The sequence below is a fragment of the Haemaphysalis longicornis genome, unplaced genomic scaffold (assembly GCF_048455015.1).
Source record: "Haemaphysalis longicornis isolate Haplotype H1 unplaced genomic scaffold, Haemaphysalis longicornis Haplotype H1 scaffold_33, whole genome shotgun sequence".
Taxonomy (NCBI): domain Eukaryota; kingdom Metazoa; phylum Arthropoda; class Arachnida; order Ixodida; family Ixodidae; genus Haemaphysalis; species Haemaphysalis longicornis.
The window spans coordinates 2,930,377-2,946,544 of NW_027526346.1; the positions used below are offsets into that span (position 1 = coordinate 2,930,377).

The following is a 16,168-nucleotide window of genomic DNA, read 5'->3' on the forward strand; positions in this document are numbered from 1 at the left end:
TTGCTATTATTTTTATAAATTATCTGGCTAAGTTAATTGTAAGCACGCTTCTCGCTTACTGTATGATTTTTTTTCTAAATGATAAAAATCGAGCCAGTCCAAGCCTAGCTTTGCCACCCCAAAGCCGGCAGCGGGAAAGATCAGCTAAACACAGTTTGTGCCAGTTTGTGCTTGTTTACTGCGGCGTTTCTTGCGTAAATGTTTCTAGTGATGAGAAAATCAAGGTGGCGTCGTTGATTCTCCTTTAAAGTATTGTGATTTGACGATACCGTCTGGGCTGGAAAGGTGAGTAACGAAGATATCCTCCAAAGTGGTGATACACAAACAGAAACTCAAATGTAGTCGTGATGTTTTGCTTCAACAAATATTGTTCTTTGCCTTTATTAATTGATAGTTAAACTGTAGAGTAGTGCTGCCTTCATTTCGAAATCACATTTTCAGATGTATCGAGAGCAGAGGAAAATGAGTGAGGCACATTTCTCGGTCCTGCCGTGTCAAAGCAACATCTACGGTATGACGACGTTGAACATCGGCGACGCCAACAAAGTTTTAGTGTCTTGCCTTCAGAGGAACGTCTTCTGTATCGAGTACGCCAGGAACAAGAAGAACATGTTGACACCGTCGTCCAGGGAGATACATTTCACCTACCTACCAGGTGTGTACAGTAGTTTGTCATTTTACGTCTCTCTTTCAACGTCTCGTCCCGATTGCAAGTTCCGCCTTTAATGCGCGCCGTCGGGCCTTTCCAGAGGGAGCCGACGTCATTGCAATCGATGCCTTCAGCAAATCAGCACCGGACAATTTAGACATCATCATCGGGATCGCTTTTATTAGGGTGAGTGAGCGTGTTCATGAGCGTTCGTTCAACTTGCATCAGTGAACTCTGGACTTGCTAGTTCATGATTCTCGGCGAATTTGCAGCTCTTTCAATGTATGGCACTAGAATATTTACTTCCAGCACCGTCCCTCATCTGCATTAAAAGTGAACTTTACCGGGCGACCCCAGCCGGAAAAAACCATTGGAGGTCCAATTGGACCTGCCAAGAACACCACTGGCCCAATTGGAACCCATTTAATTTCAAATTGGTTCCAAATGTGTTTTCAGCAGGACCAATTGGACCTCTAATGGGGTCTTTTTTTTTTGCTTAATAATTGCAACAAAATAGAAACCCCGCTAACAAAGTACATTAATTATAAGCAGCACACATAGGGCTACATTAATTATAAGCAGCACACATAGGGTGGTAAACGTTGCAAAGAGCACGCCACCCCCCCCCCACAAAGTGAGAATTGTTCTCCATAGTGCAAGGCTGGAGGCTTGATTCCCTAGCTGATGCAACGGTTGCATTTATGATCGAGCCAGAATGTAAAAAAAAAATCTGTGCACACGATGGTAGGTGCATGCCAAGTAGTTCGAAGTCACTCTAAATTAACTAAAAGCCCTTCCTGTGATGCGTCTCCGAGCCACACGTTGTTTGGCATGTCAAACATGCAGTTTGAGGTGTCGTATAGGCAGTCAAGAAACAACAAAATTCACTTTTGTGTTCTGCTTTGAGCACAACAGCACTGTGTCCGTACACGTTCTTTTTCTCATGTGTCATGTGAAATTTGCAGCGCTATAACCTAAGCGGCAGAGGAAAGCATTAGTACGTGGCTCAAACGTATTTACAGCAAACCTTTGTTATGATGAAATCGCTTTACACAAAATCTTGCTATAATCCAAGTGTTATACGGTTTCCAGCACAGTGCCTGAAGATTAGTTTACACCGACATGTAACAAAATATCGCTTATTACGAATTCAGTTTACTGTTCTCAGGACTTTGTTATAACGAGGCCCTTACTGTATAATTAGCATTCCTTGAATTCATTGTAACAGCACCTTTAAGAAGTTTCGGGCGAATGAATTGTATTTGCCGGCAGTGTTTTTTGGTGTAGCAGCATGAAAATTTCCTGCTCTGCATTGAATTCTTCCTCTCTCTTTCCCTAAATTCTTTCAAGCCTGGAGAGAACCAGCTTGTGAAACACTATCTCAACATCTATTCTCAGTCGGAGCCAGGATGTGGATTGGACTTGGACGGCATTGCACGTAAGCTTGTGTTTTTTTTTGTAGGCTTGTGCTAGTAGACGCTTTGTTGACCTCTACTGCACCATTTTAATTTGAAAATTGGGTTCTGTTGTGCGCAGAGGGCTGTCAGTACTTGGAACTAGACTTTATTCCCTACAAGCTTACACATGCATCGTAAGTGCACTCTTTCATGTGCTCGCAATGCTGCAGTAAAATGTTTATCCATTCTCTTATGTAATAAAAATGTACTCTGTTCATGCAGGCTGTTTCCGAATCGGACCAGGCCGAAAAGCGGGGAATTCGTGTTTCTGCTTTGTGGTAGTGATGCCAGGATCCACCTTTTTAGAGAGGTTTGCTGTCCATGTTTGTTGTTTATCCGAAGGCAGTGCCGTGCTGATAATTCCTTTGAGGAGAGGTAGTGAAAGTGGTTTTCACATCGGCAACCATCTTGAATCAATATTATTGAGGTGGAAAGAAAAAAAAACTTACAAACATCTGTTTTGGGTTTGGAAACTTTGTTTAAACCCAAACCCCCTTCACCCCGACTCCTTAAAGTATTGCCTGGAATGAAAGATGTCTGGACTGGAGTGTGAACTCGTGTGCTTTTTTCATGCCCTTGTAGGACATACATCAGACGTACAGCGAGATGCCTGTGGAGACGTATTTTCCGGAATTCGAAGACATACCTGATATGTAAGTTTTATATTAACTGATTTGTTTTTTTCTTAGGTCTGCCGAGACGGATGTTGAACACTAAATTAGGCAGCCACAATTTACAGGTAATGTGACAGACTGTGTCTTTAAATACTGTAGACTCTCGATAAACGGAACTTCAAGGGACCGAAAAAATATAATTCCGTTTAACAGGAGTTCCGTTTACTGAGATAGATGTGTGAAAGTGCAAATTTATGTGCGCACACACTCTTAATGCCATTTCATGTAACTCTGAGCACTAGAAGGTGAATGTCGCTGAGTTTTTCAGAAAGCAAGAAACCTACAAGAGGTTTAGGCACAGCATTCACAAAGTTGATTTGGCAACAATGAGTCGATGTGCACTACAAAATGCATTAATTATTTTTGTTTGAGTCCTTGCAACTGCATCTTTGCGGAGGCTAGAGGCCTCAACTTACGAGTTCTTATGAGCCACCGAATTTACTAGATGGCAACGCGGTAATGAAGCGCAGATAGCACCACGATGGTATGAACGAGGCGGCAGGAGTTGAGCCCTGTAACCTCGGGGTCTTGAATTGAGACCGAACAACTGGAACAAGAACTGCGATGTTGCATTCATTGCGCTAACACGGCTGACCACTAACGAGATGAGGCTTATGAGGCCAGCGGGGCTAAAAAAGTATGGAGGAAGAATGTGGAGGGAGGGGGAAAAAAAAAACGAAACAGCCGGAACCGTAAAAAGCTGATTCTCATGCCAATGGGTTTCACAAGAAGTTTCATTTCTGGTTCTATTTATGCAGTGACGCGGAAATTTTATTTCCGATTACCGAGAGTTTTTTTATGTTATCTGAATACAAAACCCAACCAACTTACAGGGCAGTGTTCCGTTTAAGCAGCAATTCCGTTTATCGAGATTCTACTGTAGTATGTAAAATTATTCTATTAACGAAGATGTGGTAGTAGTAGGAGGAGGAATGAACGTTGATCTTGGGCAAAATGTGAGATAGTGGAGCCGTTTACTCGCGCAGGGTATGGTAATAAAAAAATAGTTCAGGGAGACTTGAAAATTTTCATCAACCCCACCCAGGAGGCATTTTCGGCAGAACTAAGTGTGACGAGTACTGTAATTCCTCACTTATACCCACCGCGGTGGATCAGTGGCTAAGGCTTAGTGCTGCTGAGCCCAAGGACGTGGGTTCGATCCCGGCCCGGGTGACCGCTTTTCAGATGGAGGCAAAAAGCAACAGCGCCCATGTGTTTGGAGATTTAGGCGTACGTTAAAGGTCCCCAGGTGGTCGAAGTTAATCCGGAGACCTCCACTATGACGCGCCTCGTCGCCTGTGTAGCATCAGCGCGTTAAACCACCAAAATTTGAATTTCGAATTCCTACGTTTTAGACAGCCCCGTATTCGATGAACTCTCCCCCACCCTCACAGTAAGTGTTTCGAGAGAGTTTACATTTTAATGTGAATCGCTTCGAATCCAAGCACCCTTCCCTATTTTAAGCACTGTGACTTTGAAAGAAAGAGGATGCATAGAAGCCGTAAAAATTGTCATCTGCCCATGTGTATGTTGGGAAACTTGGGCTTTTTCACTGGTTCAAACATGAAGCGTGATAAGATGAGAACAAACCACAAAGATCCTGCCAAAAGGTTGGCTGGCACTGATTTGCAAGTCTATGTGCATAGTTGTCTTCGCAGCAGCGCGTTTTTGTATAGTAGTGAAGCTAGCTATATATAAGGAGGTACGTGGGTCTTTGGGATCAAAAAATTGCCCAAAAAGGCATTTTTTTAGGTATCACTTTTTCCTTAGTTCGCACAGTTTTTCCTCCGAAAATTTAATATTCGAACAGCACCAGGTACTTACAAAAGCTGTACAGGCCCGATTGTGATTTAAAAAGTAACGGTTTCTCTAATTTTTTTTCCATTTTCACCGTGAGTGATATTGAAGCGATAGGAAATTCTCGAGAGGTACATCCCAGCATGTAGAGCAGCTAGAAAGATAATGTCTTTTGCAGCGTAAAGATGAATGTTTAGACCATCCGATAAGTGAACCAGATTTTGTATTGCGGTAGTTGTTTAATAAGCATTATTTTTAATTGGTCAGCAGGAGTACTTCTAACCTAGAAGATAGAATAGACGTAAACTTGCATGTGATTGCAAAACAAAAAAAAAAAAACTGCTTCCCACATTTCATTCATCACAACTTCTGGTATCTATTCATGCCCTTCTTGTAATTGTTTGTTGATTAGTTTTTTTTCTATTATTCTCAAGAACAGTCAAGAAAAATTTATATCTGGGAAACTAGATACCTTACATCAAAACTAATTGGATATTTGAAATTGGCTCAGAAAACTGAACAAGCCCATTATGCAAGATTCATTGGAAAGCAAAAAAAAAAAAAAAGTTTTTAAGACCAGTGTGCCCTCCCTAAAGGGGATCGGTTCATAGCCGAATGGCTGGAAAAAATGCGTACACATTAGTAGACAATTCCTGAAATTTCTGTTCTATTCTTATGATAAGGTCTTGTGAAGGAAAGTACGGCTCCAAAGGAAAGCTATACAGCTTTCTCAGAAACTTTGCAGTTGAAGAAAAATTCGTCCTGGTTTCCCCTAAACCTGGTCGATGATAAGATCGTTCAGTAATGTCCAGATAGGTAATCGTATAAAAACTTCTGCAATTATAATAGTACAGTCATAACAATTGAGGGAGTTATTCTATTCGTTTCTGTTCGAAGTGGATAGAGTGGACTGCTAGGTGTGGCGGGTTTGCTTGTGCGGCCGTAAAACTGTCTTGTCTTGGCCCAGTGTCCTGGCAATGGATCTGAAGTACAGGGAAGGGAGCAACACCCGAATATCGGCGATCGGCTGCGAAAGCGGTCTTGTCAAGGTCACCGTCACCGCACAGGACAAAAATGGTGCGCATGTATTTTGCCCTACCTGCACGTTGGTGCAGTGCAATTTGCGGTGCATGCACTCAGGATGCTATTTATGCAGAGACGAGCATAATGTAGGAATCGGGGAAGTCTGTATCACCCAGAAATTCAAGTTGGAAGCCATAATTTTTTAAAGTTAGAGTTCAGGTTTTTATCTTGAGCCTTTTCTCATGTATCCAAAGTGGGAGGGTTTTTCCTTGGTAGTGTTTCTTTCTATTGCTGATGGTCATGGGCCTACAGATTTCTTGCCGTTTTCGTACAAATGGTAACTTGGCTTTGCACATGCTGTCGAATTATACTTATCCAAAGGCGTGTCATTGTAGCTTGTGTAGCCAAAATGTGCCCGACCCTGGGCCTTGAATGGTGGTTTTTCAGGGACATGGATTCTCAGAATAAATAGAAAGGTTGTCTGTACCGCCTGTAGTATCTCCAGCAAAAGAATAGATGCTACATAAAAAAATCAAAACGGGAAGAAATTGTACAATTTGTGTAGATCATGCCATTTGGAGATTCAAAACTCTGTACAGTTGTGTTTGACGAGAAATGTTGCTGCTATCGTTAGCAGATTTGGGAATACTGAGGTGAATTTCAGACCGCTTTCTTTACGATGGTTGTGATGACATGATTGGGATGGCGGCCAAAAGCAAGCAGTCATTACGTTCATTGCTTGCCAAAAGCCACTGGAAGTGGGGATCTCACCGTTTGAAGCTAGTAAAATGTGCGTACTTTCATACCTCTAGCGACCATTACCCGTGTACTGGCCCTACCATGAAGCATGCTTTGTTTCATGAAATTTGGACTCTGCGAACCCCACATGACACGTCACTGGCTTGACGGCCGAATCTGCAGGCTTCTAGAAGACTTAGCTGGGACAAAAAAAAATTGAAAGTCGTCAACTAATACCCCTGTCACACGGCAGATCTAATGTCATTTAGAGCAAATGTCATTAATTGGGTGCTACACAAGGATACCGAATGACATTTGAAAAAATTGCATTTAGCGGCTAACTGAGGTTCGGGAGTGCATTCAGCAGCCAAGTGAGTAGCCTCGACAGCAGTGGCGCATCACTGGAGGAGGAAGTTCAGTAATAAACCAGAGAATACTGTTTCTAAAAACTGTCAGTAAACTTATATTCTCCCCTTCATGCTGTTTTTCAAATAAACAAAGACAAACAAGGACCAACAAAAAAGAAAATCTCGTCCCCAATGCACGCGCTACCTTAATATGGATTTTTCGCGGACTTGTCTCAGCTCATGATGTCTACTGATGTTGCCAAAACCGAAGATCTCCTTATTTTTGTTTTTAAAGAAACAGTCATTTGTTTTGTTTTAAAAAAATATATATGTATGAAAACATTCTAGATGCACTTGAAGTATATAATTTTGGGGTTTTGCGAGCTCGCTGATCGTCACCACTATCACGATCAGATGACATTTGTTTCACCATGTAGACCCGCATGGTCAAACGGAATGTCATTACCAGCTAATGTCATTCACTTTGAATGACATTAGATTTGCCGTGTGACAGGATCATTTTTTTTTTCCCAGTAGTCTTAAGGGGGGACACTGCTCTTAAAAGAACGTGCTTTAATTTTTAAGTAAACTCTGTGACACCTGTCAGTCTAGCTGCCTTTTCCCCACTGATGTCAAATATGCGATTATTTTTTCAGTCATTCAAATAGTCCCCAAGATAATTAGAGATAATTAGCCATTTTTGGAGTAACGATAGACAAAACAGTGGTAGCCATAAAACTGTAATCTTTATATTTTCCAATAGTATGAAGCCCGGTGAGTGCAATAAGACAATCGGTTTTTCGATGCACCACTTGAAACTAATTTTACAGCTCATTAAACTTTGGTGTTTGAACTGGGCATTCGAAATGGTTCCTTGCCACTGGTACCACCAAAGTTTATTGAGCTGTAAAATTAGTCCCAAGCAGTGCAACAAAAAAACCAATTCTCTTATTGCACCGACCAGGCTTCATACTATTGGAAAATATAAAGATTACAGTTTTATGGCTACCTCTGTTTTGTCTATCGTTACTCCAAAAATGGCTAATTATCTCTAATTATCTTGGGGACTAATTGAATGACTGAAAAAATAATCGCATATTTGAAATCAGTGGGAAAAAAGCAGCCAGACTGACAGGTGTCACAGAGTTTACTTTAAAATTAAAAGAAATTGTTTCAAGAGCCATGTCTCCCCCCTTAATTAACTGTTAAAAGTAGTTTGCATTAAAGTTGGCTGTGTTTGTTGCTTTTGCGTGGTGAATTTTTGAGAGCGAAACAAAGTGTCGTATGTTGCTTTCGTGAGACCCTTCTTTTGTTTTCCAACTTGTCAGGTAAAATCCAGATTCAGTCGTCGTACGAGGTGGACCTGGACTCCCCCATCTCAGCCCTGCACCTGTTTGAAGACAGCACGTTCTGGCCGCTGCCGGACTTCCTCAAAGGCAGTTGAGTACATCTTCCAAATGCGACCGAGACTTGCAGGTCTTTCACTGCCACAGCCTACTCTATTAGGGTATGCTGTAGCAAATAGCGCCTACAGTGTTACAATGTGCATAGAGTTTCATACTAATATATACTAGAGGGAAATCTGGCGCTGCATTCGCGTGCCGCCGTGGGCGGCGCCATTGCAGCTAGCGACATTCCTCGCCTCCTTGGCTTGGTCAGCCACATGGCTTCTTTTTCGTCTTGAAGCCAAAAGGGGTAACACTGTTTTTTTATTCATCTTCCATGAAGCTTCTAAATAATCCCTGGCAAATCAATCTTTACGGAGCTTTAATTTTTTAATAACAGAACAAATTCGATTAATTTTCTGCAGTAATATTGTTGCATTTTTGCAGCCAAAGCCAACTTTTAAGCCTGTTCGTGAGCCATGCCAAGGACAAGTGGAATGTGCCTGTCCGGTACATGACGACACGCTCGCCGAATCGCGGCTCACCTAGACGGTGGCGCCACATTTCCCTCTAGTGTATATTAGTATGAAACTCTATGACAATGTGCTCACCTGTTGTGATGTTGTTGTAGGCAGCTTGAAAATTTTGTTTTTTTTGGGCGGTGTGGTTAATTTTTTAGTACCCAATTTGTGCTCAGAAATGCCATTGTTTGGTGTAACGTATTTGAACACCAACACGGTGGCAGAACATACCCGTTTTTATTTTTGATGAAATAAATGCCATCTTTTGTGTACAGGCTGGTGCGACGATAATTGGAACACTTTAAAAAATTTTCCTGAGCGAACCGCTGCTCTTCGCATGAAGGTCGCATTTTGCGGTATATTTTGTTTGACACCGGGAACGATGACAGTACTTACCGGTTTATTCTGAAATTAAATATAAACGATTTTCGTCTATGGGAAAATGGCGGCCGATTTGAGCGTGCGAGTCAGTGCAAGCTGATCTTGGAACGGCGGCGCCACCTGGGGTATGCAGAACGAAACGGACGATGGAGATTCACTGTAGGAAGGAGCCAAATGAGGTGGCAGACGATCAGAAAATCTCTCGTCCCTAGTTTACGATGATCACAAATAATTGTATAACAGCTGATACCAATCGCAATAAAATATTCCCACGGTTCATCGTCGCCAATAATTTGTTTCCTCGCCTGCTTTCACATTTTCTGCAGAGCTCTTCGAAGTAACTCTGATTTTCTGATCGTCTGCTACCACATTTCGCTTCTTCCTGCCGTGGAAAGGAGCGTGAATCCCCATCGTCCGTTTCGTGTCTTTTATCAAGGGGTTCAACAGTACAACCTATGGTACACTCAGTGCTTCATTGCTGGTTTCTGGAGTGTTCTTAAACGTGGAGGAGTCAAAATCTGGCCCTTTTCTGAATGTTATTTACTGGAGAGAACTCAAGATGTAACATTTTTAAGGAGTCAATGGTCTCTCTCTTTCTTTTTTTTCATACATGTAAAACTAGTAATCGGCTGTAGCGGAATCGCCCCAAGAATAATTAATTTGGCGAAAGCTCTGCAAGATTTTTGTCAGTGTAATCAGAAATGTCTGTTTTGAGCGAAGAGGCAGTTAGAATATTTCTCCTTGGTGGCATTAAAAGAGAAGCATAAAAGTTTCACCTTCACTTTTACGTCAGAAATAGTTCCCATTCTCTCCTGTTTCTGCAGCGGAATTTGCGAAATGCTACAACAACTCGGCAACTGCCTCCCAGACGCATCTTTTGATTTGTCGTGCACTGATCCCTTCGTTCGTCTACAGGTGAGAACTATGCCCTGCTTTTTGCGACTACACTGCAGAACCGCACTGCAATGGAACTCCTCATTCTAACCATTCACATCTACTGCGGACATCGCAAGAGGAAGGAAAACAATTAATTCGTTGTACCGACTGCTCGTTGGACTTCAATATCGTTTTAACAAAGCCTGATTGTGTTGCCAAGTCTCACGTTTGGTCGAGCGGGGCAGAGTTTATCAAGTGGTTGAAAATTTGATGGAAACATTCTGAAGCAGAAGAGCTGGGCCGGACGGGTGGGATAGTAGGCAAGTGCCTTTCGCTTGTGTTCGATTTTTCATTTCGTGGTGTTTTTCTTTAGCAGGTGCGGATTTGGAAAGCTGGGAACTAGATTGTGCTGTGAACCTTGTACTTGCTTAAAACGAGTTCTAGCTTATACATGAAATTACCACTTTACAGAAATACTTGTGATGGTGGTGGTGATGGTATGATGATGCGCGGGTATGTGTTTTGGGCTACACTGTACAACTTTCATGTACCTGGCAAGTACAATACAGCTTAAGGGGGGAACATGGCTCTTTGAGCAGTTTCTTTTAATTTTTAAGTAAACTCTGTGAAACTTGTCAGTAACTTGTCAGTCTTGCTGCTTTTTTTCCCACTGATTTCAAGTATGCCATCATTTTTTTGAGTAAGTCAATTAGTTAGCAAGATAAATTAGTCATTTTTCGAGGAACAGTAGACAAAACGGTGTTGGCCATAAAGCTGTAATCTTTATATTTTCCAATACTATGAACCCTGGTGAGCGCAATAATTGAAGCAGTTTTTTTGATGCACTGCTTGGAACTAATTTCACAGTTCATTAAACGATGGTGGCATCAGTGGCAAGGAACCATTTTGAATGCCCATTTCAAACACCAAAGTTTTCCCGGGTGGTGCGTGTTTCCCCTGCGTTCTTTTTTTTTTTAGACGTATAAACGAGGTTCTACTGTAGTAGTTTGCGACGTAGCTTACTCTAGTCCCCTACTTTCTTTTTTCCTTTAGAGACGTGATAGACTACGGCATACACAAGCACGCCATGCTACCATCCAGTGACGACTTTGATTCCGTCGTGTGCGGATGCGTCGCCGACATTGACATGGACGGTGAGAATGAAGTCATCCTGGGAACCTACGGACAGGTGGGTTTACTGTCGCCCATTGCCTGTGAAGTTGGGTGCATCGGAAGCTGCCAACTCGTGTGAATTTTTCTAAAAGTGCAGAGATTTACTGTTGAGATATCGTGAATTTTGTGTGGAATCTTGAAGAAACTGGTTGTCTCACAAAAAAAAAAAAAAAAAATGCGAAAGCACTGCAAGGCAACTAACTGTGGCTGGCAGTATTGTGAGCTACCATTGAGGGTGGAAGTTGCAGCTTATGGGAGTGGCTGTGGTGTTTTCTATTGTGTATCTGACGGCCGCGAATCTATGTGGTAAATTATCGTATCCATTCCTTGGATCTACATTTGAGTGTTAGGATGGGTCACTCTATTTTCCTATCTGTTCGACCAAAAGTCCGCATGCCTGCTTAACTTTGGTGTCATGTTTGTACTAATCAAAGTTTGAGATAGCTATTTCATGTGGAAAGTGCATTATTGCTGCTATACTTTAGAATTAGGGGCGCATTAGATGTGTTTGTTCTGCAACAAAATGCCATTGCCATGTTCTGTGGCAGGCTCCTCTTCTAAAGTATGCTTGGAACGATACATGTAGCCTTTAGGTTCACAACTGATACATACATTCCCTAGGCAGTTACAAATACTTATCGACCACTTTCAAAGAGGTTGACTCCACAGGCCTGGAGGGCATTGTACGCTAAAAGACATACATAGAGAGCTAAAACTTGTGCCCTTAAAATTTTTAACTTTCTTTGATTGCAAATGGTTAAAAATGCTCCTAGCACAATTCTGTTGCCATGGCATTCTGATACATGCTATCTCCTCACATATAATCTGATGACAGAATTGCTACAAACTTTGTAGCCGCGATTTTCTGGCCGTCTCAAAGGCGGTTGAACAGTTTATGTTTATTGTTCAAGGTTGTATTTTGTTTATTTTGTTAAATTGGTGAGAGCAAGAATGGTTCAATGGACATTTGCAGTTCACATTTCCAAGCCCTTGCTCTGAATAACTCGGCCATCCCATGCATTTTCGCCTTACGGTAATTGTGCATTCAATAGTGCGAAAGGCCCCCTTCCCCCGCTAGTTCTTACAAGCAATGCCTGGCCAGACCTGTCAGCCACCTGAATACAGCCTTATATAACATAAAACAAGAGATAGACTTTTACGGTTTATTTAGAAAATTGAGAGAGCGTGTTGGGCATTTGCTCTGCCAGCTGAACTAACCCATCATGGCTTGAAGCGCCTGTAAACCCACTGACGACTTGAAAGTGAGAGAAGTGTCAACTTCCGAAGTTCTCCAAGCAAACAGTTGTAGTGGCTTTTCTCTGTCCACCACGTGGCCTGCATTTGGTTGTCTGTGACAATTTTCTTTTAAGTGCAGATCACTTTAAGTGCTCGCCTTGTCGTCGTAGCTTGCTCGCTGGACCCATGTAGAGCCACACGGCGTTCCGTTGTAGCGGCTATCGCCGCGGCGTAACCCAAAGGCTTCGAAAGCCAGGTGGTTTATATGTAGTCGTAAGCGTTGGAAACTTGTGAACCGCTGGCGCTCCTCGCCATACATCTCCCCGTTGTTTAGTGCAAAGGAAACTGCAGGTACATTTGAGGCAAAATATAGGTTATTAACCGGCAGGGCCTGCATTCATTTATTTAGGAACGCTCGTTAAATTGGTTTTCACGATAGTAAGCGAAAAAAAAGTGGCAGTGCAATGCTGGCACGGGCGGGAGGAAAAGCAAGCGCAAAGAGAACAGAACTCCTGCTGGCGCAGTTTCAAGCAGGGGGCGCGCGAGCACTGCGAAGGCGGGAAATTTGAATTGCACTGGGTGGTAGCAGTGAACGGATAACGGCGCTACAGCCCATTATGGCGAATCACTGCTCTGCACTTCCCGACGGCTTTCACGTTGAGTGGAACGGCTTTAATTTTTTTCTTTTGTGCAAACTCTTCAATCTGGGCGCTCTGTTCTGCCCGTATCATGGCGACAACCTCATCCGACAATCCCCGTCCTCCCAACGATGCAGGAGGTGCTTGTGTACAAGCTGCAGTACAGCGCATCAGGCGAGGTGGACTTCTACACGCTCCTGTGGCACCAGACGGTCTCACATCCAATACTTGCGCTCAAGTACATGGACCTCACGGGAGACGGGGTCTGCGAGCTGCTCGTCCTCTCTACTAAAGGACTGCACATACTGCAGGCAAGTGGGAGCGGGGGGGACCATCCGAATGCTTAGCACGTGGCCCTTAGTTGGTATTGTTAGTTTTTCAACAGGCTGTAGCCCGTGATTGTCGGATGGACAACAGGGTTCTTCGGCAGGAAATGTTCACCACTGCACATACTGCAGGCAAGTGAGAGCAGGGGGAGGGGGACCATCCAAATGCTTAGCATGTGGCCCTTAGTTGGTATTGTTAGTTTTTCAACAGGCTGTAGCTGTAGCCCATATTGTTCAAATGGACGTCAGGGTTCTTAGGCAGGAAATATTCACAGTTTTTAGTTTTCCCCAAGCTGAGTACAGCAGCACAAAAAAAGGAAAATCAGAGGATACCCGAGCACTTCTTAAGGTTTTGCATGGAAAAGCAAGAATCTCCAGTTGAACACTTAAGATGCCTGCTTTCTGACTCCTGCTTTCCACATCTTTGTGCAGCGATACAGTTTGACCAGAACCACGGCACTTCCGAGTGAAGTGCGCATTGTGTGTAGCTTTCGGACTGAAATGCGGCTACTGCCCCCGACAGAAGTCCACCATTTCACACCTTCTTGAAGGCTCAGCTTCTGCAATTTTTCCTTGTTAAGGGGGGATGCTGGTCTGAGAACAACTTAATTTTCAAGTGAACTTTGTGAAACTTGTCAGTCTTGTTGCTTTTTTCTCACTGATTTCTAATATGCCATTATTTTTTCAGTCATGCAATTAGTTACCAAGATAGAGATAATGAGCCATTTTTGGTCAAGCAATGGTATTTTCCAATGCTAAGAACCCTGGTAAGTGCAATAAGAGGAGGAGTTTTTTGATGCACTGCTTGGAACAAATTTTCACAGCTCATTAACTCTTTCGGGACTGCCGGAAAAAGTGATGAAAAAGGGAGGTCTCGGCACAAATTTTTTATTGCATAAAGCAAAGGCACCCTCCTGCCTTAGCATATACCAAAATGCAGCTTATACCAAAATACATGAGCATATACCAAAATACAATACTAAGTTTTACTTCAACACTTACGATAGAACCATGAAAAAATCTGAAAGTAAGAACTTCGTAAAAAAACTGCAGAAAAAGATAAAAAAGTGTAAATATAGAAATATTAAAAAAGAAAATTATTTCAGGATATACAAAATCTAACACAATGCTTTGTCTCTTCATCGCGAAAGTTTGATGCGGCTAGGTGTAACTGGTTTTTTGTTTTGTGTGTGATCTCTTTGGCACTAGGGCCATGGCTACGTCGTCGCCCAGGTACACGCCGGGCTCTCCTCTCGGCGAAAACTTGATCGGTTTCTGCGCTGGTGGCAGGAGATCACCACACCACCATGTGTAGTGCGAACAAATATAAACCAGCCAGAACATATTTCGAGCACACATACCTATTTCAGAGCCAATTGAAACCGAAACCAACACCCACCTATGAAAGTGATTTGATGTTCCAGGCTGATCGACACCCGAATCGTCACTCGAGCTGAAATGCGATCTCTAAAGCCGCATTCCGACTCTTCACTGCCACTCTCATCGTTGAAATCTACTGTAGAAGGCGAAGATATGCGAGACGAGACAAGGCGGATTTCTTATCGTGCTCGCGCGAGTATGACGCCATGTTTGTTTACATTCGAAACCACTGCCCGTCAGAATAAAATATCCGATGCGTTGCCACCTGGCAATAAAAAAAGAAACTTCACAAAAGAGAAAACTCCAGTTTTCAAACTATATCCTAGATGTCGCTAGGTGTTCCATCGAACAAAAATTTGTATTCTGCAGGCTCGCAAAACCATCGATCATATGTGATCGATGGCGTACGCAGTGGTCCCAAAAGAGTTTGGTGGCACCAGTGGAAAGGAACTAATCTGAGTGCCCATTTCGAACACCAAAGTTTAATGAACTATAAAATTAATTCCAAGCGATGCATAGAAAAACCATTTCTTTTATTATATTCACTAGGGTTTGCAGTATTGGAAAATATAAAGATTAGTTTTATGACCAACACAGCTTTGTCTATTGTTTGACCAAAAATGGGTAATTATCTGTAATTATCTTAGGAACTACCTAATTGACCAAGTGAAAAAACAGCGAGACTGACAAGTTTCACGAAGTTTACTTGAAAACTAAAAGAAGTTGCTTTAAGACAAGTGTCCCTCTTTAAGGTTACAGCTTTGTGGCACTGCCCCTTTGAGGGCTGCTCTTATTTGCAATAACATAAACAGGTTGATTATGCAACAGTAGACACCAGATGTATATAAAAAAAAAGCCATGGTCATTGGTTCAGTTTTAGGTCTTGTGCATGATGTCTGTTAGTGCGGGGCTGATGGTGAAGCAACGAAAGTGGCAGAATAGATGCCGTAGCAACAAGCTATGCCAGTTATAGCTTCGAGGCCAGTGGGAATCGAGTGGTCATCAGCATGTTGCTGTCCAATGCCACACCCCTCCTACAAACGTTCGAAGCGTGGCTGAAATCAGTGCTGGCTAATACGAAAGCAACTTCAACAGTCCATCATAGTGTAGCTGTCTCACATTAGAGGAATAAACTGAGAGATGTGGTTACCCAACTTTTATGAGGCTTTACAGTGGCGTATTTGGTTTTGAATTATGTCTATGCCAACAGCTAATACAGTAACACCTCACTGCAAGAGACACTGGGTTATAAGAGACATTCGAATGATTGTTGGTTTGGTTGGTTTTCTTGTTGTATCCTAAGGATTCGAATTGCCAGAATCCTATTCTATTTGTGCAATACACATTGATGGTACACAAAGGCAGTGACAATTTTGGCACTTCTACTTGCAGCACGACCTCCGTGAAACCGCCAACATCTGCATGGAGAGATTAGAAAAGATTGCGGCCCTTCTACCACCGTTGCCAACGAGCCAGGTCCAGCCAGACGCATCTCCAGAGAAGGCCGACGCACCATAGAGTGTTGTGGACAGCAACACATTTTATTCACGATGTATATAGGAACACA

General features: G+C 42.7%; 1 protein-coding gene across 1 annotated transcript; it reads left to right on the forward strand.

Annotated features, from left to right (window-relative positions):
- Window positions 1-138: 138 nt before the first annotated feature.
- On the forward strand, window positions 139-16,148 carry LOC144177885 (KICSTOR complex protein kaptin-like). Its single transcript, XM_077705467.1, has 13 exons — window positions 139-285; window positions 442-655; window positions 750-835; window positions 2,000-2,087; window positions 2,186-2,240; window positions 2,329-2,416; window positions 2,689-2,759; window positions 5,545-5,654; window positions 8,014-8,124; window positions 9,797-9,887; window positions 10,902-11,037; window positions 13,033-13,200; window positions 15,988-16,148. Exons 2-13 carry the CDS (start codon window positions 442-444, stop codon window positions 16,117-16,119), a joined length of 1,350 nt encoding a protein of 449 aa, XP_077561593.1. The 5' UTR covers window positions 139-285; the 3' UTR covers window positions 16,120-16,148.
- The last annotated feature ends 20 nt before the right edge of the window (window positions 16,149-16,168 follow it).

Excerpts from the sequence above, each read along its gene's own strand:
- LOC144177885 (XM_077705467.1), top strand. The coding sequence starts at position 442 with ATGTATCGAGAGCAGAGGAAAATGAGTGAGGCACATTTCTCGGTCCTG. Across the intron at positions 2,417-2,688 it reads GGATCCACCTTTTTAGAGAG|GACATACATCAGACGTACAG; the intron begins GTTTGCTGTCCA and ends ATGCCCTTGTAG. Across the intron at positions 13,201-15,987 it reads CTACTAAAGGACTGCACATA|TTGCAGCACGACCTCCGTGA; the intron begins CTGCAGGCAAGT and ends TGGCACTTCTAC.